Source organism: Asterias amurensis, chromosome 20, assembly GCF_032118995.1.
Source record: "Asterias amurensis chromosome 20, ASM3211899v1".
NCBI lineage: Eukaryota > Metazoa > Echinodermata > Asteroidea > Forcipulatida > Asteriidae > Asterias > Asterias amurensis.
This window is the reverse complement of record NC_092667.1, coordinates 12,445,940-12,468,579: the sequence shown is the minus strand read 5'-3', so window position 1 is coordinate 12,468,579 and position 22,640 is coordinate 12,445,940. Positions and strand designations below refer to the sequence as shown.

The window sequence follows — 22,640 nt, the reverse complement described above, 5'->3', positions numbered from 1 at the left end:
TGAAAGATTCTTTCATTTCATTTCATTTACTTTTTTTTCTTCATTGATGCAAAAAATAGTTAGAAGAGGTATATTCCTTATTAATACCTGAACAAGTAGATAAGACTACATTAAACAAAGATATTGATGGGATTTGCAAGAGGAAAGCTTGTTGAGTGCGACCCAGCCTTTTTTTTTTCTTTTTTTTTTTCTAGCGATATATTGCTATGCTGCATTTTAAAGTAAATAAACAATAATAAAAATTTAAAATTAAAATAAATAAATAAATAGAACAAAATGAGATTAATCGATCACTCTCTCGTAAAATAGTTCTTCCCTTCAGAAATATAGTTGGAAAAAAAAAAAATACCACACAGCTTTCAAAATTGGAAACAGGACTTCTAAAGGTGCTCTTGTAAGCTATTATTAAATTTTATTTAATTATTTCTTTCTTTTTTTTTTGGGGGGGGGGGGAGGGGGGCTCTATGCAAAGTGGTCATTAACAAAATTGAGGTGTACATAATAATGGTGATCAATTAAGAAATGCAGCATAAAAGGGTTGATCTCGTAGTTCATCTTTAAGGAAATGTTGAGTACCTTGTCAGCGTTGGATGAGAAGACCATGACACCATCCGGTTCACTGGTGCGGAACTTAAAGATCATGTCGGTGTCACCGTTCAGATCGATGGGTCTACGAGATATGTAGCCACCATAGGGTCCGTTGAAGGATACCGTCTTCGCAATCTATCATCAAATCAAAGCAAATCAATTCAGGTCAGATCAAATTAAATCAGATCGTTTAGAATAAAATCAGATCAAATAGAATCAAATACAATCAATCAGATTAAATCCGATCAAATCAGATCAAATCATATCAAGAAGATAATCACATAACATTGGTAGTCCTATAAATAATTTTTCGACCAATTATGATGACATTCGATTTTGATTACAATTTTTAACATATCAATCAACCAACCAACAAATCACAAACGCAATCAGTCAATCAACCAACCAACCAATCAACCTGAATCAATCAATTAACCGATCAAACGATCAATCAATCAATCAATCAACAGTTGTTATACACTGCACAAGTCAAAAATTAGTATAACCACAGAAGTTTTATTGTCACTTTTTTTTAATAGTGATTACTGATCGTACACCTTCAATTAAACCCCAAGGTAACCCAAGGATTCTCTCACAGTACAAGGTTTAAACACGTCAGGTTTTAAGAGTAATTGGTTGTTGAACTTTGCACTTCTCTTTTTTACCTGTGGGATACAGTTGGGGTAGATTCCAATGCTGCCCAGATTGTTCAATGGGTTGATGGAGGTGAGCCCGTAGGTAACCTCACGCAAGCATCCACGGAATCCTATACGGGTGACTCGTCTGAAATAATATCGAATAATAATATCGAAGTCTTATATAGCGCTCGTATCTACCAAACAAGGTACTCAAGGCGCTGAGTATGTACAAACTTTCAGAAAGATAGGTTATTGCGGTGATGGATTCTGAGACCCAATTATGTAGCACTTATAAGGGTTTACAAGGTGCTACGGCGCATGAAGCAGCCACAACCAGGAACACCGGGGCGAACCCCTTCTCTTTTCGATAAGTGCACTGGGTTCTTTTACATGCGTTACACAACACATGGGACCAACGGCTTTACGTCCCATCCGAAGGACGAAACTAAAAAATCAATAAAAAATGTCAGACGTCTGCTCCAGCACTGCAAAGTTTGTGGGTTTGAATCCTGCCTGAGTGACTTACTGAGTGTACAGTGCTGAATACACATTGGTGTAGGGGGAAAAAATAATATATAAAAAAAAACTCAATAAATGATGATCAACAACCCAGATGGACTCCTGCTGCTAAGAATTCAAAATACCTCGAGCCAACATCTGCACTAGCAATGCAAATGTTGTGGGTTCAAATCCCACCCGAGTGATTTGCCGTCGGATTTTTTTCAAAGAACTCAAAATGGGAGGGAAAATCTTTGACGTCTTGTAGTTTCATTGACAGAACAAGTGGTCTTGAATGCTTTAAAGATGCTATGTCAGAATTTTTGCCCCAAACACTAAAAAATTGATTTTTTTTTTGAGTGAATGGTTTTTCAAAGAGTATCACCCGCTCTAACGAAAAAAAGTTCAACTTTTACTTTTAATGGTCAGGAACCATGACAAAAATTTAAAATGTTTCTTATAAAACACATAAGAATTGGTCACGTGATATATTGTCGGGATCCCGACAAAAACTAATTTTGAGCACTTTATTTCACTGTTACTAATAATTGGCAGACTTTTTCGAGCAATGGCTCAAATAACTTTCTCAACCCCCATCAAAATACCTAGTGAATCTTAAATCAAAATTTTGGGGTCAAATTGGCAAAAAATCTGACACAGCATCTTTAAGACAATGGGACATCTTTGAAAAATAAAAAAGTAATTGACTTACGGGAACATATCTTCAGGGATTGCAACCAAACCTCCGAGGTAGAAGTATTCCGATACTGAAAGTGTAGTTCCGTCACCAGGGGATGTTCCAGACTTCGTCTCTTCGCCGCTGTAAAAACAAGAAAAAACAAAATTAACATCTTTAACATCTTTAAAATTAACATCTTAAAGGGAAGGTACACGTTTGGTAATTACTCAAAACAAATATTAACTTAAAAACTGACTTGGTTACAAGCATTGGAGAGCTGTTGATAGTATAAAACATTGTGAGAAACGGCTCCCTCTGAAGTAGCATAGATTTTGAGAAAGAGGTAATTTCTCACTAAAATAATAAAAGACTTCTAGCTAGAAGTCTTTTATTCCTATCAGAAAGCACACAAATTCGTCCAACAAGGGTGTTTTTTCTCTCATCATTTTCTCGCAACTTTGATGACCAATTTAGCTCAAATTTTCACAGGTTTGTTATTTTACGCTTATGTTGGGATACACCAAGTGAGAAGACTGGTCTTTGACAATTACCAAACGTGTACCTTCCCTTTAAACTTGACACTCTAGGCATATTTGCATCACTTTATTTATTAAAAACGAATGGTTTCCGTCCCATAAGTTTTTGAGAGGTTGTTGGTTCATTTCCAGCTCCAATCAATTGGTCTTTCTTCAAAATCCAAAATAAAAGAGATATGACTTACTTTATTGACTCGACACTCAGTCTACCAGTTTTGGAGCTCATGGAGGCTCTCACTGCAGTCTGTTCTCCATTGTTATATGTCCCATCTGTGATGAGAGTCAGGGGACCAGTCCCCAGGTCAAATTCAAACTGGATACGACCTCCTTTGAGTTCGATGGAGAGGTATTTCCCCTGGAAAAGTCCACAAAGACAAACTTAAAGTTAAAAATTGCCAACAAACATAATCTCTTGCCCTTGTTTTAAATTTACCTTGGGTCACAGTAACAGCTTTCCATTAGAGGCAGATAATGCGACTTTGTGATCACGACAAAAAACCAGCTCAGCCGTCGATTTCACCAAACTCTTCCTCACTTAGGATTTATCTTAAGACTTCAGTTCCGTAACCATAGACGCTGCGACGCATTGAACCAATCATAAGTTAGAACGAGTTACTCAAAAAAAAAAAAGGAAAACATTTCATGCTAAGCAAATTTGTGTGCTTAGCAGCTCTATGAAATTGGGTCCTGTACATGTCTTTAGAGGACCAGTCTAAGACTGTACTAGAGTTCAAAGGGGCCAGAGAGGTGAAGGGTACCAGACCTACCTCACTACCCATGAAGAACAGCAGACCATTCGCCTGGTAGGTCTTGAAGATGATTTTGATGCTGGATTGACCTCTGGCGTTGAATTCGCTACTAGATAGGAGGATGTATCCCTTGCCATTAAACATGGTTCCTTCTAGTTCAGAATCGATAGCGGTGTTGACGGTGTCGTTTCTGGGGTGGGGGGATAGAAATGGAAAGGTGTTTAAAAAACATGGTTCCTTCTAGTTCAGAGTCGATAGCGGTGTTGACAGTGTCGTTTCTGGGGTAGGCGGGGATAGAAATGGAAAGGTATTAAAAACATGGTTCCTTCTAGCTCAGAATCGATAGCGGTGTTGACAGTGTCGTTTCTGGGGTGGGGGGGTAGAAATGGAAAGGTGTTTAAAAAACATGGTTCCTTCTAGTTCTGAGTCGATAGCGGTGTTGACAGTGTCGTTTCTGGGGTGGGGGGGGGGGGGTAGAAATGGAAAGGTATTTAAAAACATGGTTCCTCCTAGCTCAGAATCGATAGCGGTGTTGACTGTGGGGGTAGGCGGGATAGAAATGGAAAGCTATTAAAAACATTTTTTTTTTTTTTTTTTTTTTTTTTTTTTTTTTTTTTTTTTATGCAAGTCTGCCAAAACAAGGCTAAAAGCCACTCATGGTATGGGCTACAAGAAACAATTCTTTAGTGGGAAAAGAACTCAAAGTAGGAATTGATATTCCTCTTAAAACAGTCTAGATTGTTGGATGGAGGGAATCATGCACCAGGCAAGAAGAAACAATGGTTTAAAAATGTTTCAGTGTTTCAACACTGATGGGGCTACCCTGTATGTATAATTATTCTTAATAATATTAATAATAATAAGACAAACATTAATTCAATCCTTTAGTTTTCGATAAACACACCAGCCATTCTACCTGTGAACATTTAACCAAGTTAAAAGGCACTGGAAACCTTTGCTAATAATTGCCAAAGACAAGTATCCTCACTTGGCGTAATTTTATTTAAGACATTTTCAGCAAGGTTCAAGTTGTTGTATTACGTACCTTAAGATTCCTTCATTGGCGTCGATGGCTCTGTCAAAGTTCCAGAGGGTCATTGGGCGTCCATTTAATGTAAACTCATCAATACCTCCTTGGAAAAGACGATTTGGTATCGCGCTTGGCAACCACTAAAAACACAAAAAAAGAACAAGAAAACCTCATGAAATTCTTAATATCACTATCAATCAGGGATGTTGAGAACAAAAACTGAACTCTGAGCAAAAGCATGCGAGCTCGAAAACTTGCGAGCATAAAACCCAATTATTAACATTTGTCTTTAGTTTTAAAAGCCCTACTCCATAATCTGGGGCGTTATTATGTTTAAATCTCCAATTCTTTTAGAATTTGATCTATACAAATAACATAAGTTTGTTTTCTTAGGGCACAAAAAAAAAAAAATATTGTTTTAAAATGGAGGAATAACATCCCTGATCAATCAGCTCTCTTGTTGGACGGTCGGGTTTGGTGTAGTGGTGTCTTGCCTAGCCTTCCACCTCTGCCGTCAATTTTACCAAACTTTTCCTAACTTAGGATTAATCTTAGGACATAACAATAGACACCAGTTTTATAGGTCTCGGACCCCGTCTTGAAAAGTCAATCTCGGTGTTGGTCTCGGGCTTTGTAGTCTCGACTACGAAACTGATACTAATGATAACCAAATCATCTACATTTGTCTTGAGGTTGGAGAGATGATTGACAAACTAACTTACTGTAAAGACGAGCAGAGTTTACTGTTTGAAACGTTGAGACCAAACCGGCTCTTTTCAACGCCAACACTCCCTCAAAAGAGATTTTACACATGGTTGTACCCGCTATTCACATTTAGATGAATAGTTACTCTTAACTTACCATGATATCTGGAGGTATACCACCGACAAAATAGTGAGCATCCTGGTTGAAATTGAGAATGCTGGCGTCTCCTGCAGATATATAGTCTTGAAGAACGTCGTTCTGTCCCATACCCTTGACAATCACCTTGGTGAATCGTCCATTCCTGAGAGAAGGGATGACAACAAAACATGAGGATCTGGGAACCTAAAGAAGACTCAAAGGGCTTGTAGGGAAGATCCTTGAGCCAAGCTTGTGGTTCAAATTGTTTACTGGACCAGAATTTTTTTTTTTTTTTTACAAGCTTTGTATGCTTACATGGAAGTGTTAGCACTTAAAGGCAGTGGACATTATTGGTAATTACTCAAAATAATTATTAGCATAAAAACTTACTTGGTAACGAGTAATGGGGAGAGGTTGGTTGAACAAAACATTGTGAGAAAAGGATCCCCTGAAGTGGAGTAGTTTTCGAGAAAGAAGTAATTTTCCACGAATTTGATTTCGAGACCTCAGATTTAGAATTTGAGGTCTGGAAATCAAGCTCCTGGGAAAGCACACAATTACGTGTAACAAGGGTGTTTTTTCTTTCATTATTATCTCGCAACTTATTTTATGCATATGTTGAGATACAGCAAGTGTGAAGACTGGACTTTGACAATTACCAATAGTGTCCAATGTCTTTAAAGAATATGAGAAAATGAGAGACGTAGATAAAGCAAAAGACAAAGCATGAGAGACTGAACATCTCTAACAAAGTTTCTTGACAATAAAACAACCCACACTGGAAAACACAACAAAGTTGGAGCAGAGTCGCAAATAACCGACTTATAAATATCCAGGGATGTGATAGGCTGTTGAGAAAAAAACCTGAACTCTCAACGCGAAAGCATGCAAGCTCAAAAACGTGCGAGCATGAAGCCCAATATTAACATTTATCTTTGGTTTTTACAGCCCCACACTACAATCTTGGGCGTTATTATGTGGTTTTTATTTTCATTAGTCAAATGGGGTTGGTGGTGGGGGGACACAGAATTATTTTTATTTTTTTCAGGGCAAAAAATGGGATTCCTGTTAAAAACAGAGAAATCACATCCCTGTAATATCTAACCTTTCGGTGATGACTTCATGCCACTTGTAATCGTTGACATCCTTAGCAACTACTACTTCTTCATCTCCGTCTCCGAGATTGTAGCGAAGGACGACGTTGTGATTCTCAACACCCAAGGAATAATAGTCATCCTGCGTCAGTGAAAAAATATATAATAAATTTTATTTTAATTTTTAGTACCCACAAAGGAAAATTGTCCAATCGGCAGCTCAACAGAAGAAAAATTAAATTTGGCCCTGATCCCCAGAAATGCCATTGCCGAGTGGTCTAGTTTATTGCATTTTAAATGGTATTGTCATGAATGTGGGCTTGTCATGAATGTGGTATTGTCATGAATGTGGGTTTGGGTTCTACCGTCGATTTCACAAAACTCTTCCTAACTTAAGACTAATCTTAGGACTTAGGACGAGTCCCAACCCTGCACTGTAGCATGCAGACCTTAAGATTAATCCTAAGTTAGGACGAGTTACTCATCCTAACTCGAGATAAGACGAGTCCTAACTCTTTGTGAAATCGACGGCTGGTCCTAAAACAAATGTCTTTATTCTTTTTTACTGATGCTTCATTTACTAAGAAAATAAAATAAAATGTTTTCATCAGTTGGCATCAGTTGCCCTTTGCCCAACTCCAGAAAAACATCTGCTGCGAAAAACAGCCCTGTTACTTCAAAAAGTATGCATCAGGCTTTAGACACCAGAGTTCGAGTCTGGTGCTCTGAACTGTTCCGCCACGACACTACATAGAACATGGACTGTAAAAGGGGTAACCCTGTTTCAGCCCTACGAGTAGGTTGCAACGCAACCTCATTCCCAGGGGTGATCGATCATAGCCGCGCCATTTTTTCCCAGCATGCCTTGCTCGATCATAACCCCTGGAAGTGTGACTTCAAAATATCCAAATATAAGGGATATTACAATTAGTCCTGTGGTTGATCCGTTCTGTGTTGGGCGTTAGTCGCGCACGGGCTGGATGCGCTGTGTGTAATAAAAGTCATAAACTTGCCTTGGCGTTCAGTGTTGCGTGATTAATACGTACGCGTTTCGGCGTATAGAGCTTTGTGAAGACGTACAGCGTTTCATATTTTTCGCGTATATGATAGCCAATCAAAGACACGGATCGGAGTTTCCCTCCTAGGGGTTAGAGACATACGCAGAGCTAGCGTAATACGGCGCGCTGCCCATGGTAGCGAGTTTGGTTGCAACGGCCTCTAAAAAAAAAAAAAAAGTTGTAGCCCACGTCTGAAGTGGCCTTCAGGCCTTGTGTGTCTGGCAACTTGCATAAAAAAAAAGTTAAAAAATGTGTGACTACTTACTTCAGGTGAGGGTCCACCTATGAAGTAAAGCAGAGCATCAGGCTGCTGGGTCTTGAAGAATAAAGAGGATGAGGTATACGCTGCCTGGTCATCAAAGTCTTCTGGTTCGGGTTGACGAAGCTCAATGGCCGTATCCGCTTGGAATTTCATGGCCACTTTCACCTGAATCACAAAGACAAGAGAGTCGTTGCTAACAAAAAGGTCTGAAACTGGGATACAACTTCTAAGGTTTAATTTAAAGGCATAGGACACTATTAAGTATTAGCATAAAACCTTTCTTGGTGACGAGTAATGGGGAGAGGTTGATGGTATTAAACATTGTGAGAAAAGGCTCCCTGTGAAGTGCCATAGTTTTCGAGAGAGAATTTTCCACGAATTTGATTTCGAGACCTCAGATTTAGAAATTTGAGGTCTCAAAATCAACCATCTAAATGCACACAACTTTGTGTGACAAGGTTTTTTTTTTAATTATTATCTCGCAACTTTGATGACCAATTGAGCTCAAATTTTCACAGGTTTGTTATTTTATGCATATGTTGAGATACACCAGCTGTGAAGGCTAGTCTTTGACAATTGTCAATAGTGTCCACTGCCTTGAAATGATGGCATTTCCACCTTTGGTAAACCAAGGAGCTATAGATTTAGAGGATTTTTTTTCGAACAGTGTCTGCAGCACTAGAGAAGTTGACCAAACAGCCGGATTTCTTTATATGTGGGAAAAAATACTGTCTGATTATCTTCACTAGGCCGACATTAAAAGTCTGAATTTCAGATAAAAGACTAAAAAATCTCATCCCTGCAAGACAAGAAACAGATAATCAGGCCTGGAACTACACGCAAACTTTTTAAAAGAAGCTACAGAGATAAAGAGGAAGAGGCGTCACGAGAGAGCGGTCCAACCCGAGGAAGCATCCCTCCAATGCAGATATTGAGGTCGTCAAACATCTGCCACGATTAGCTTATACTCTGATAAGAAGGCTTGCCAACTCAAACTCCGCAACTCAACCCCCCGATAGTCATACTTGTGAGCGAGTGACAGCATATATATATATATATATATATATGTATTACTTAAACATTTGGCATTCAAATCAAGCGTACAGAGGAAATACGTAACATTGACACTGATTAAAAAAGTGAGGAGCGAATGGATGTGCTAGCAGTCAAAAGATCGACTGTTGCAGTCGTTCGGAACGACTCTGGAGCGCGTTGGTTTCAGACGTCGATCTTGTCATGAGCCGAGCCAATGTAAATGTTATGTTAAGGTCCCCTGTCTGAGAACAAAAATTGCTTGGGTCAACCTAGAGTCGCTCTTCAACTGTTTGGTTTGGCGCGTCTCTGAGGCGCCTGTCTGAAATGGGAGTAAATCCAACCCAGCAGTGTGTTTTACTTACACCATCAGCGATAGTACGAGCATTAGCAATCTTTCTCTTGATCTCTTCCAGGTTGTATTGAAGGCCAAGGGTCATATTCTGGATGTCAGCATGCTTGGCGGTCAGAGTACGGTCAAGATTACGAATCTCTCCGATGTTGTCCCTTGCTCGCTTGCCTTGGGGGAAACGAATAAAAGGTGATTTAGTTTGATTATTTGTTAATTATTTTTTTGGAGCAGGTGATTGCCAAGTGTTTTGGACAGCTTGGACAGGCGGTAGGGGTATCAATGAATATTTAGTTTGCGATAACACTTTGTGGATATCTACTTGCTGGGTTGATAATGTTCTTTTGAGAACTTGTCTCTAATACCGCGGAGTACATTTTTCAAAACTCAAGAGACTTCTCTAGTACCACAAAGTAAAATTGGGCCCAGGAGACTAACAAGAACAAGACATATTGGCTTTTTATAGGGGTTCAGCCGTCGATTTCAACAAACTCTTCCTAACTTAGGATTAATCTTAGGACTTAGGACGAGTTGAGTTCCGTATCCAGATACGTAGGACGCATTGAACCCATCCTAAGTTAGGACGGGTTACTCATCCTAACTCGAGTAAGAATTAATCCTTGAGTTTCGTGAAATCTGCCGCAGGTGTTTCAATGTAGAGTCAGTCACAACTCTGATTGGTTCTCCAGAAAGGAGACCTGTGGTTTGTTGCCCATTGTGTGCAGGTGCCCCAAGTAGTGGGGCGTGTCGGTTGAAAATCAGTGTGGGAAATCAGTGTTTAAATGATCTTCCCATAAAGGGGTCTCGGCAAACTCCTACAAGGGGATATAAGCACCAAGCTGGCATCAGCCCTTCTCTCTCATACACACATTGGTTTAACGTTTATGATTATGAACTGCACAAATCAAGAAATTGTGATTCAATAACTAGACGACAATATTTATTCTAGTCATTGTGAAATCAGGGGTAGGCTAGGGGAGTCGAACCCACAACCTTGTGATTGCAAGTACTGCAGTCTAACCACTGTGGAGAAGGGTAGTAGGATTGGTTGTCAAATACAAGCTATCAGTTACATCATCAACAGTGAGAAACACTTACTGGCATCATCGGCAATGTTACTAGCCTGAACTGCAGCGTTAATATCTAGTGGGATCTGATCAACCTTGGTCTGAAGCTCCGGCAGCTGGGTCTTGATATTGGTTATAATGTTAGAAGCTCGGGTGGCCTTAGCGTTGGCATCCATAGCCGTGTCCACTGCGTCTTGAGCCTGCTCCCCTAGCTTGCTGATATCACAGTCCTGTCCGGTGAAGCCAGGCTTGCAGTCCGGAATCCCTTCTGGGCAGACTGTGATGTCACAGACACTGCCCTCGTCGGGAATGTTAGCCATGGCACGACGGATGGCTGCGAGGCGACCATCGGTTCCATCCAATCGGTCTTTTACGTCACCTACACTCTGTCCGACTTCACTGAGTTTACTGTCCAGTCCTGCCATAAACCATGTAAACAAGTTATTAAAGGCACTGGAAATGTTTGGTTGTTGTCAAATTATCTTTTTGGTGTATCCCAACGATTGAATAAAATAACAAACCTGTGAAAATTTGTGCTCAGTTGGTCATCAAAGTTATAAGAAAATAATGAAAGAAAAAACATCCGGAAAAAAAATTAATATTCTTTATCCCGATGCAAACTTCCATCTATTAAAAAACACCCTTGTTGCACAAATTTGTGTGCTTTCAGATACATGAATAAGGCTTCAGACCACTTTCTCAAAAACTACGTTATTTCAGAGGGAGTTGTTTCTCACAATGTTTTATACTATCAACACATCTCCGGTGGTCAAAAAAATTATATCATTAAGTTGTTTTTGTTATACCTACGCTTTAATTTCCCAATCGGATAACAAAATTTTGAATATATTTCCATTTTACATTTCAAATAAAAGAACTGACATTTTTACAAAAAACATTCCACAATGTGAGTTATTTATCTCAGTCATAACAAATAACATTTCAAACTGTCCCCGCTTCCATGTCCCAAGGAAACATTACAAAATCAATGAATGAAGCACTTGTGATAAACTTACCTGCTAGGTCTTCGTTAGCAGTGTTGGCCTTCCTGACTAGTCGTCGACTCTTCTTCAGTGATTCGGTGGGACGATCTCCGAAGCTATTTGCCTGCAAGAGAGGAAAGAATAACCACTTTAATGAGATGTCTGATATAAAAAAAATAGAAATGACTAAGCTAGAAAAAAAAAACTAGCAGTTCGTAAGCACAACTAGGAGCTCCGAAAAAGAACAAGAAGTTTCTAAACAGAAGTAAGTTCCTAAAGCGAACCAAGAGTTCCTGAATAAAGATAGCAGCTACTTAAAAGAACTGGTGGATCCTAAAAAAGGACCAGAAGTTCCTAAATAGAATTAGTAGTTCCTAAGTTCCAGTCACTCCTAACTGTTTCAGACGTCAAACTTTTCATGTACTTAATTCAGAATTTGGTTCAGTGCGTCTCCGGAGAACCTGTCTGAAACGGGCATTAAGGCCCGGTCACACAGGCCCCGAGAACAAAAACAAGAAAAATAAAAATGCATGCCCTCGATTGGTTGACATGCTCCATGCAGAATACACCCACGCTAATTCAACCAATCTAGGGCGTGCATTTTTATCGTTCTCGTTTTTGTTCTCGTTATCGGGGCCTGTGTGACCGGGTCTTTAGTTCCATACCTGTTGTTCTGCCTGTGTGCTGGCGTTCAGCGCCATGGTAGCAGCAGCATCTGCGTCGTCGATCGCTGCGATGATCTCCCCGTATGCGTTGACTGCTTTCAGAGCATTCCGAGACAGTTCCAAGGTTCCTACAAGAAGGCTACAAACATGAAGGAAAAAACAACAGCGTCAAGATGTGTTATCAGGGCACAATGTCTTACAAGCACAAAAGTTTGCTGAGCACAAAGAACTCTTGCTTAGCAAAAATAGCGTACATTTCCTAGATGAAGCTGGTTAAGTACAGGTCCCAATTTTAAAGAGCCAAATGTCCGCAACCATCTCCCCATTCCCCATTCTTCCCCTCCTCCACCCATTCCCCATTCTTCCCCTCCTCCACCCATCCCCCCTCCCCCTCCTCCGACCATCCCCCATCTCGCCCCTCCCCTCTGGCTCTACCAACCTACCCTTTAAGATAGTCCGACTGGTTCTTAAGGTCGGCAGCATGCATCATGGCCTGGTCGACGATGTCATCTGCGGAGTTGGAGTTGTTGACAATGAAGCGTACGCGTGGTTCCAATCTCCTCACTGCTGCGTCTAGAACAGATGAATTAGCACTGGTACCCTGCAGGAATACAAAACAAGCTCATAATAATAATACAAATAATAATAACAATAACACAAAATGCATTTCACAACAAAGTCTCAATGCGCTTTAGTGCCCTGGTTATTGGGCCGATAACATTCCTTGAATTTTTCTCAGCTCCCTGGGGAGTATACAACCCCAGGCTGCAATGGCGCTCCAGTGGCTTTTTCATACACAATATCAACCTCTACCCCCGCAGGTACCCATTTAAAAATCAAAAGTGTTTAATTCGAACTGCCTCTAGCTACCGGACAATCTCGGTAGCCTAGTTGGTAAGACACTGCTCCAAAATTGCAAGGGTCGTGATTTTGAATCCCACCCGAGTAACATGCCTGTGATATTTTTTCACAGGACTCAGGGAAGTACCGAGTATACAGTGCTAGAACACACATTGGTGTATGGGTAAAAACCAAAAATTAAAATTAATAGTGTTTAATTTTACTTATTTTTTTTTATGGGGGGGGGGGGGAGAGGGAGGGAGTGCTTGGTTAAAAAAAAATCCAGTTAAAAACGGAGAAACCACATCCCCGATTAGAAAAATGTATCTTTCTTATTGAACTTACGTCCACAGCATTTTGAGCATCTTGTAGGAGTTTCAAGGCTGCCTCGATAAGAGCTGTTGCATTATCAATGTCACCGGTAGCTCCTCCAAGGTGAGCCTCAACTCCAAGCATGACAGCCTGAGAAAATCAACAAACAAAATCAAAATCAAAATCAAACCTCATTACATTTGATATCCTGTTCGTGCATGTAAAGTGTAATGAAATCATAGAGCTGTATATATTGACTAGAGCGCTAACTTGCTCTGTGTTTTGAAGCCACCCTAGGCGCAGACATGTTTGATGTGTTGCATGACTACGGAACGATTTTAATTCACGCTGGCGCGATTTTTTTTTACATTCGGCGTACGCGACTGCCCATCCACTTGACACACACAATAAAGAACACAAAGCAAGGTGATACAATAATTAGTAGTTATCTATTAATTTTGGTTTTACTCAGGATTCAAACTGCCTCTAGCTACCAGGCAATCTCGGTGGTCTAGTTAAAGACACTTCTCTAGATTTGCAAAGGTCGATGGTTTGAATCCCACCCGAGTAATATGCCTGTGATTTTTTTTTCCAGAGCTCGGGAAGGTCCCGAGTATGGGCCTACAGTGCTAACACACATCGATGTGTATAGGCAAAACCAAAATTACTATCCTTTATCCCTGATGCAAATTTCAATCTACTAGTAATTACCTCAAAGGCTGGTACTCTGTTGAGATCGTTGAGAACCTCAGCACCGTCAGAGAAATTATTAGCGGCATGGCTCTTGTCAATCAGCTCCTGGAGTTTGTCCACGAATCCTTGCATGTGATCCGAGACGTTCTGGATGTGACCCATTATCTCATTGGAGGCGTTACGTAACATCTTCACTCGCATAAGCACTGTCAAAATAATAATAAAAATAACACTAATAGTGGCTTCTTATATAAAGCCGCTATCTGTCACTCAGTGGCGCTCTTGGCGCTGTAACATACAGGTACATGTATGTGGGACTACAATCCCGGCCAAAATGCTTGGGCCACCCATTCCTAACATTATATAAAACCATTCTTGTTCCCTGTCCACTTCCCATTGGCAATAAACATTGTCTCCCCCGCTCCCCGTCCCCCCACTCAATGTTGACTGCAACGCAGAAGACCGCCAATTGGAACCAACATTGAAAGGGTGCAGGGGGTGCCCCAACGAGATATAGCCGGGATTGTAGGTTTGAATAATGAGACCTACTCCTTTTATAGCACTATGTAATGGTTTTGGGGTTGAACAAAGAATTGCCTAGAGTGGGATTCGAACCAGCGTCCTCCCCATTAACGCGCTGGCGCTCTACCAACTGAGCTATCTAGCCCTATTTTGGCGCTCTACCATGTAATGGTTTACAAGGTGATGTGGCGCAATATGCTGCCAATCAAACCAGGAACACATATCCCTTCATTCACTTCGAAGTCAAAGACAAAGTCACCGTGGTCAAGTGGTTAGACTGCAGGACTAGCGACCACAAGGTTGTGGGTTCGAATCCCCCAGCTAACTGCTGATTTCACAATGACTAGAATAAACATTGTCGTCTAGTTACTGAATCACAATTTCTTGATTTGTGTAATTTATAATCATAGACGTTAAACCAATGTTTGTATGAGAGAGATTGGCTGTTGCCAGCTTGGTGTTTATATCCCTTTGTGTGGGCTTGCCAAGTTCCCTTGATGGGAAGATCTTTCTAACAAAACAAAACAAAAAGCCAAAGACAAAGCCAAAGTAATTGTCTCCTCTACCTTCTTCAGCCGCAGCCAGTTCCTCATCAGCTCCTCTTTCTCCGTCTGAGAAATCCCTCGCGGCTATCTCAGCTACGATTATTTTAGCCTCCTCCAAGATGCGAGAGTTATCAGTGCCAACTACTGGAGGGGTCCTGTCCAAGGTGTCAAGCGCATCTACAAGTAATAGGAAAGGAAAACCCAAATTATGATCGTACAAATCAAATTTTAATTTAGGCCAAATTTCATACAGCCTGTTTCCTAAGTATAGATATATCCCGCTCTGCAGAAACAAGAAACCAGCCAAAACTCCATGAACCTTCATTGTTACGGCTGGTGCCAAACTCATTTTGTTTGCTTTGTTGTTTGGTGTTTGTTTACTGTTGTAAATGCACATCTGTACAAATTATTTTTTATGAAACTTGCGCATAATAATTGAATAAATTATTATTATTATGAACCCAAAAATTTGACTCCACAAATTGGCGTGCCATGTTCGTTCACAACGTATAAGGAAAACCATGCAATTTCGAGGCATATTTGTGTGGATCATTATATTCCACTTTTAAAACTTCTTCAACCATATGCATTTCATAACAAGCAGTTTCAAAAGCTTTTCATAGACCAACTCGCCCAATCCAAGACAACGCATCCCTTTAGCCTTTGAAAAAGACTCTTCTAAGGTAAAAAAAAAGTCAATTTTTTGTTGATATTTTCTTGAGACTAACCTTTGACCGCTGCCATGGTACCACGGATCTCTCGTTCCACCTCCTTGGCCTTGAAACCTGTCTCGAGAGTCTCAATCTTGGTTTCGTTTGCCGTCTGCTTGATGCGATCCGACTGTACAAGATAATTACAATGTTTTAGTCACACATTCAAAGAAAATACTAAAAAAAAAGAACACTTAAAGGGAAAGTACACGTTTGGTAATTACTCAAAACAAATATTAACTTAAAAACGGACTTGGTAACGAGCATTGGAGAGCTGTTGATAGTATAGAACATTGTGGGAAACGACTCCCTCTGAAGTAATGTAGTTTTTGAGAAAGAGGTAATTTCTCACTAAAATAATAAAGACTTCTAGCTAGAAGTCTTTTATTTTTATCTGAAAGCACACAAATTCGTCCAACAAGGGTGTATTTTCTTTCATCATTTTCTCGCAAGTCCGATGACCAATTGAGCTCAAATTTTCACAGGTTTGTTATTTTATGCATATGATGGGATACACAAGTGAGGACACTGGTCTTTGACAATTACCAAACGTGTACCTTCCCTTCAAAGGCATTTGACACCTTAGGTACTCGTTAAAGACCAGTATTCTCACTTGGGGTATCCTAACATATCCATAAAATATCAAACCAGTGAAAATTGGTCTTCGAAGTTGCACAAAAATAATGGAAGAAAAAAACACGCTTGTTGTACAAATTTGTTTGCTTTCATGTAGAAATAAATTTTTATACTTTTATACTTAGGCGAGAAAAAATAATATTTCAGAGGGAGTCGTTTCTCACAATGTGTTATACTGTCAACAACTCTCTGTCGCTCATTACCAAGTAACCAAGAGCTTAACTTGAGAAATTAGATTTTTGAGAAAAAGCATACGTGCACAACTGTTTTTCAATAAAACGGGACGTTTGAAAAAGAGGCCAAAATAGGACGTTTTTTATTCACATCCATACATTGTATGCTTTGGAACTTTGAAATGGACAAAAAATAACTAAATTTACCCAGAAATGATCATATATATGACCTGTCACGATGAAATGAGCTGAAAGTCGCACTGTGCCATTTCGCAGTGCAGCCGGTCGAAGTCAAATCTTTCTCAATAGATAAGTGAGAACTCTCTTGTTTCCACAAGCTCTGTCGACTCGGAGGATTATTGTTACCCCAAGTGTTATATACCATTGGAAAGCTCTTGATCTGCATAATTCAGAAATGACAGTAGCTAATTTTTTTAAATTCTGACTTTCAGCTCATTTTGTGGTGACAGGTCACATATAAGAAACCAAAAGTTTTGAGTTGGGCTGTTTTGCCAATGGAAGGAGGGCCGACCTGGCCGATTGGCCTAAACACAACTAGCCTGGTTCTTTACCTTACTCCTCAGTTTGATAGCCTGGTCTAAGAGGGCACTGTAGTTAGTCTCCACAGTCATGAATCCGTCAATCACTTCAAAGTTGTTGTCATTAATGTCATCCACTCGACGCTGAATTTGATTTAGAGAAGAAAAAATACCAACAAAATGTAAATTAAGGGAATAAGCAAAAAGTTAAATACCAAACTACTCGCTGTTTCCACAGTGACAGGAATTATTGTCTTATTACTGAATCACAATTTTTGAAATTCATAATCATAGACGTTAAACCAATGTTTGTATGACAGAGATTGGCTTTTGTTGAAGTGTTGGCTCTAAGAAGAGCCAGTGTGGCATTGACGCTTCGTTTTCAGGAGAAAGCTGGAATACTGTTGGTGGTGGAACTTGAGGAGAGCACAGGTGCATCCCAAATTAATAATAATAATAATAAGTCTTCTAAAGTGCTGGTATCTAGAAAAATCTATTCACTGCGCTAAAAATTGTACCACATTGGCTAATTCCGGAGCCAACCCTCACACAAAAGAGATTTACACATGGTTGTACCCGCAAGTTAAAGGCATTGGACACTATTGGTAATTACTCAAAATAATTATTAGCATAACACCTTTCTTGGTGGCGAGTAATGGGGAGAGGTTGATGGTATAAAACATTGTGAGAAACGGCTCCCTCTAAAGTGCCATAGTTTTCAAGAAAGAAGTAATTGTCCATGAATTTGATTTCGAGACCTCAGATTTAGAACTTGAGGTCTCGAAATCAACCATATAAACACACACAACTTCGTGTGACAAGGGTGTTTTTTCTTTCATTCGTATCTCTCAAGTTTGATGACCGATTGAGCTCAAATTTTCACAGGTTTGTTATTTTATGCATATGTTGACATGCACCAACTGTGAAGGCTAGTCTTTGACAATTACCATTAGTGTCCACTGCCTTTAACTAATTATTTATAGTTTCTTCGTTAGGAAAGTTATCTCTTGTTTGTGTATATACCTGTGCAGCAGTAGCGGAGCGGTTCAATCTGTCCAACTTCTGGCGCAAGTGAATACCAACTGTTGTATCTGTCACATTGACGAATACAGCGGTCAGGTTCATCGCATCGAGTTCATCCATCTTATCCAGGAGTAGAGTTGTACACTCATCACAAGCTTTAAAAACAAACAAACAAACAAACAAACAAACAAATTAAGAAATAACAGCCACAACACTTTTCCGCAATGTCTATTAAAGGGGCACTCGAATCCTCAAGCATTGTTCACCGGTAAAGGGTTTGGGTACTTTGCATTTGACACAAAACATAAACGTCCACAGATTGACATTAAACTTAAACGGTTTAAAGGCAGTGGACACTATTGGTAATTACTCAAATAATTATTAGTATAAAACCTTTCTTGGTGACAAGTAATGGGGAGAGGTTGATGGTATAAAACATTGTGAGAAACGGCTCCCTCTGAAGTGCCATAGTTTTCGAGAAAGAAGTAATTTTCCACGAATTTGATTTCAAGACCTCAAGTTTAGAACTTGAGGTCTCGAAATCAACCATCTAAACGCACACAACTTCGTGTGACAAGGGTGTTTTTTTCTTTCATTCTTATCTCGCAACTTCGATGACCACTTGAGCTCAAACTTTCACAAGTTTGTTATTTTATGCATATGTTGAGATACCAAGTGGGAAGACTGGTCTTTGACAATTACCAATAGTGTCCACTGCCTTTAAACGGTTAAAAGATAATGATGGTAGAAAGCTTCCCTTAAAATATTACTTGCTGATGTGCTTACTACCATCATGATTTCCATACTGTGTGAATTTAAAGTAAATCTGTGGACGTTGTGTTTTGTGTCCTACAAAACGTACCCAGACCCTTTAAACAAACTTGTTTGAGATCAATATATCTTCTTCTTTTTTTCCGGTGGTTGGGAGGGGGGTTGGGGTTTGTGTTGGAGGGGGTCGACCATCTCACCTTGGCATCCCTCGTCCGTCAGAACGTAACGATCCTCACATTCTTCACAGTTATCCCCGGTGGCTCCCGGTGGGCACAGACATTCTCCAGTCACCGAGTCACATCGTAGGTGGGCTTCACATTCACACGCTGAAAGCAAACAAGCAAAAATTATAATTATCATGACGCGTAGTCATGGTAAGATTGCGTACACTTTCTAGCTGGCTGCCAAAACACAAAGGTTCTGCCCGGCAGAATGCGCGGGAGTCATGCGATGGTTTTCGAGTGTCGTCAGAGGTCACGTCGTCTATTCGTCATGTCTTACCTTGGCACCCGTTAAATCCATAGTTCCAATGTCCATGGAGACACTGGTCACACTTAGTTCCGCCCACTCCTGGCTTGCATTCACACTGGCCGGACTCCATGTCGCACTGATTGCTCTCCGCCCCAAAGGCGCAGTTACACGGGGAACAACCGGCACAGCTGCTGAAATTCCAGGTTCCAGGCTGAAGCGTTAACAAGTAAACAAATAAATAAACAATTGATAAACCTTGTTTAGCATCAATCACTTTAGGCTTTCTATGTGCAAATGCAGGGATGAGATAGGCTGTTAAGAAAAAACCTGAACTCTTGGGGTGCAAACCTGTGAAAGCATGCGACCCCGAAAACTTGCGAGCATGAAGCCCAATATTAAAATGTATCTTTGGTTCTAAAATCCCTACTCTGCAATATGGGGCGTAATGGTATGATTTTATCTTCATCTCCCACAAAAGAGATTTTCATATGGTTGTACCTGCAACTTTTTATTTATAGTCTCCGCTTATCTTTTAGCATTTTTTGTATGTGAATTATTGTTAACAATGCTGCTTTGTACTCACCGCGCAACGATCACACAGCGCTCCGACGACGCTATCTTTACATTCACAACGTCCAGTGTTGACGGCACATTCACGAGTACCGCAGCGATCACAATCACATTCTGGAATCAAAGCAAACAAAAAAAACGATAATAAGAACTAGTTCTTTTTAAGCGCATTTTACAATCACCGTATCAATGCACTTTACATTAGTGCACTGCAGCCGATTTCATGCTAAGCAAACTTTTGTGCTTAGCAGCTCTATGAAATTGGGCCCAGGTGAGCAACTGGTTGTACTGGCCCAGCTTCAAGCTGTTCCTCTTTTGGGCCATTGTTGTCAAGTCTACAACCATGGCTCCTTACTAGAACCAAACAAAAGACACAACCTTAAGCTGGGACTAATCCCCCAGAGTCAATATTCCTTGAAGGATCACCCTTTATACTCCCCTAGAAGTAGGGTCAGCAACATGGCTCAGTAAGCTATTAATCCTAACCGCTTCAATAACTTCATACTACCAGGTCCAGCCCAGACAAGAAAAGGGTCTGGAAGAACATATGGGGCAAAATGGATATAAAATCGGGCAGTGAATACTTATGGGTTTTTGGGTTTTTTTTAGGGGGGGGGGGCATTTTTCACAATGGAAGAAAAGATCCGATGCGTAAGCAGGGCTGTATGCTTCGGTTTTGAAAGGGCAAGGGCACCAAGGCATTTTCTCCTTGGTAAAGGGCACCCTATGATGAAATTGCAAATTTGTACTGGAGCGGTTCATGGGCACCAAGGCAATGACCAGGGGACACGGAGGCAATTGCCTTTGTTGCCTCTGTGAAGTATCAGGCCTGCGTAAGGACAACAAGATGGTCGTTTTGACTCATTATATCCAATCCTTACCTTGACAATTCCTTGATATGACAGCGTCTCCATAGAACCACTCTGCACAGATGTTGCAGTTGGGACCGGTGGTACCGGGCTTACACTGCAGACAGTTTCCAAACCTGGTGTCGCACTCCGGACCGGAGGCCGATGGGTTGGTGTTGCCGCTGCACTCACACTTCCGACAGAATCCGTATGGCTCACTGGGTTCGCCAAAGTATCCCTCCTCACATCTGTGGGTCAAGGGACAAAGGTTAAAGGTTAAATATTGAAGTAGGATTTGAAAGTTTGCATGTTGGGAGTATAATCAGGTGAGGTTCGAGGTAGCACCATAGAGTTATATATAAGAACTAGAGGGCGCACTGGCCTAAATGCGCGCCCCGGTATGCGCGCAAGTGGCCATTTTCTAAGTTGACAAAACAGGCATCTCACAGCGTGTGTTTGTGCGGCCATTTTGTAAGTTGACAAAACAGCATCAATAAACAAAACCTCCAACGTTAACTTCGTATTCAACGCGCGTACAAAATGGCACGTGTCTCTGTGCGGTCCCGAAGCATCAACAGTGCGCCCTCTAGTTCTTACATATAACTCTATGGGTAGCACCTAGAGTAAATCTCTTTTGGGTAGCATTAGTTCTGAGAAGGAAACAGTGAGATGTTATTACTACTACAAGTTGATCTCCAAGGCAGTTTGTACATGTAAGCAGTATCTGGCAACAGAGTCCAGCACTGTCATGAAGACGATCAGAGCATACTGATTGAAACGTTGAGTTGTCAACCATCGGTTCTCTTTAATAACCAAAACTCCTCAAAAGAGATTTACACATGGTGCTACCTCTAACTCGGTATCAAACTCAACATTTGAACTTCATTCTTTTGAGACAAAGATGTTGAATTGTCGTGGCCGAGCAGATAAGAGCACCTAATTCAAGCTCTGATGCTTCTGTTTAGCAGAGTGTGGGTTCGAATCCCGGTCATGACACTTGTGTCCCTGAGCAAGACACTTCGCTATAAGTGCTTCTCTCCACCCAGGGGTAAAATGGTACCTGTGAGGGCAGAGTTGGTTCTTTTGATTGATTAGCTTGGTGCACTGCATATTTGGCGGCACAGGCTGTATACTCCCCAGGGAGCTCAGATGGTTGGATGAATGATTTAGGCCCAGTGACCAAGGGTAACAATGTTGAAGTGCCATGAGCGCAGTGACGGACCTGAGCACTATATAAGAAGCCACTATTATTATTATTATTAACAAGGCCACTTGACTAGTCCTGTCTTGAGTTACCTGGCCTGACACTGAAATCACTGGCCTCGGGTCGGTGTTCAAGTGAGAGATTTTGAGCCCTGAAAAGAAACAACAACTTACATGTCACAGCGTTCTCCGATATGACCCTGGAGGCATTCACACTTCATCCCGGTTGGTACAATGGAGCAGGTGAAGGCATAGCTAATAGGTTGAAAGAAAAATAAAACAGACAACCATTGTAGCAAGAACCTCAATAAGCACATTGGTATAAACTGAGTTTATTTTATAGAGCAGCAAAAAAAAATTTAACAAGAAGTTTGCCGAGGACAGGTTGGTTAGTTTTGAAACGGCTGCATCGCCAAATTAAATTTATAGGGAATATATGCCTTGAGTTTTCGGAATCAATCGATTGTTTTAATACAGTATACATAAATATGTACAATAAAACTAACATGTGAAAATTTCATTTCAAAAGATATCGCAACAAATCCTGAGCAAATAATGTTCATGCAGGAAGAATAATCCCTAATAGAATCGCACCTTCTGAGAAACCTTCTCAGATTCAAATTGAGGGGATAAAAACTTATTTAATTTTCCATAACCACATTACTTCAAAGTGAACTGTTTCTCAAAATGCTTTATACTTTCGAAAGCTGGCT

The 22,640-nt window shown here is 40.5% G+C and overlaps 1 protein-coding gene across 3 annotated transcripts in view; it reads right to left on the bottom strand.

Annotated features, from left to right (window-relative positions):
• The window catches only part of LOC139952740 (laminin subunit alpha-like), a 71,473-nt gene that overhangs the window by 10,885 nt on the left and 37,948 nt on the right, over positions 1 to 22,640 (bottom strand). For all 3 annotated transcript variants that reach the window (XM_071951949.1, XM_071951950.1, XM_071951951.1), the window contains 25 exons: positions 22,102 to 22,182; positions 20,758 to 20,972; positions 19,890 to 19,990; positions 19,337 to 19,517; positions 19,033 to 19,161; positions 18,065 to 18,219; positions 17,075 to 17,185; positions 15,712 to 15,823; positions 15,005 to 15,160; positions 13,935 to 14,122; positions 13,257 to 13,373; positions 12,515 to 12,672; positions 12,072 to 12,210; positions 11,440 to 11,530; positions 10,455 to 10,841; positions 9,373 to 9,527; positions 7,979 to 8,140; positions 6,667 to 6,797; positions 5,580 to 5,724; positions 4,734 to 4,858; positions 3,707 to 3,878; positions 3,125 to 3,294; positions 2,437 to 2,544; positions 1,254 to 1,371; positions 577 to 723 (listed from right to left, as the gene is read on the bottom strand). In XM_071951949.1, coding sequence (XP_071808050.1) covers positions 577 to 723; positions 1,254 to 1,371; positions 2,437 to 2,544; positions 3,125 to 3,294; positions 3,707 to 3,878; positions 4,734 to 4,858; positions 5,580 to 5,724; positions 6,667 to 6,797; positions 7,979 to 8,140; positions 9,373 to 9,527; positions 10,455 to 10,841; positions 11,440 to 11,530; positions 12,072 to 12,210; positions 12,515 to 12,672; positions 13,257 to 13,373; positions 13,935 to 14,122; positions 15,005 to 15,160; positions 15,712 to 15,823; positions 17,075 to 17,185; positions 18,065 to 18,219; positions 19,033 to 19,161; positions 19,337 to 19,517; positions 19,890 to 19,990; positions 20,758 to 20,972; positions 22,102 to 22,182 — 3,754 coding nt within the window. The remainder of the gene's footprint in view (positions 1 to 576; positions 724 to 1,253; positions 1,372 to 2,436; positions 2,545 to 3,124; positions 3,295 to 3,706; positions 3,879 to 4,733; positions 4,859 to 5,579; positions 5,725 to 6,666; positions 6,798 to 7,978; positions 8,141 to 9,372; positions 9,528 to 10,454; positions 10,842 to 11,439; positions 11,531 to 12,071; positions 12,211 to 12,514; positions 12,673 to 13,256; positions 13,374 to 13,934; positions 14,123 to 15,004; positions 15,161 to 15,711; positions 15,824 to 17,074; positions 17,186 to 18,064; positions 18,220 to 19,032; positions 19,162 to 19,336; positions 19,518 to 19,889; positions 19,991 to 20,757; positions 20,973 to 22,101; positions 22,183 to 22,640) is intronic.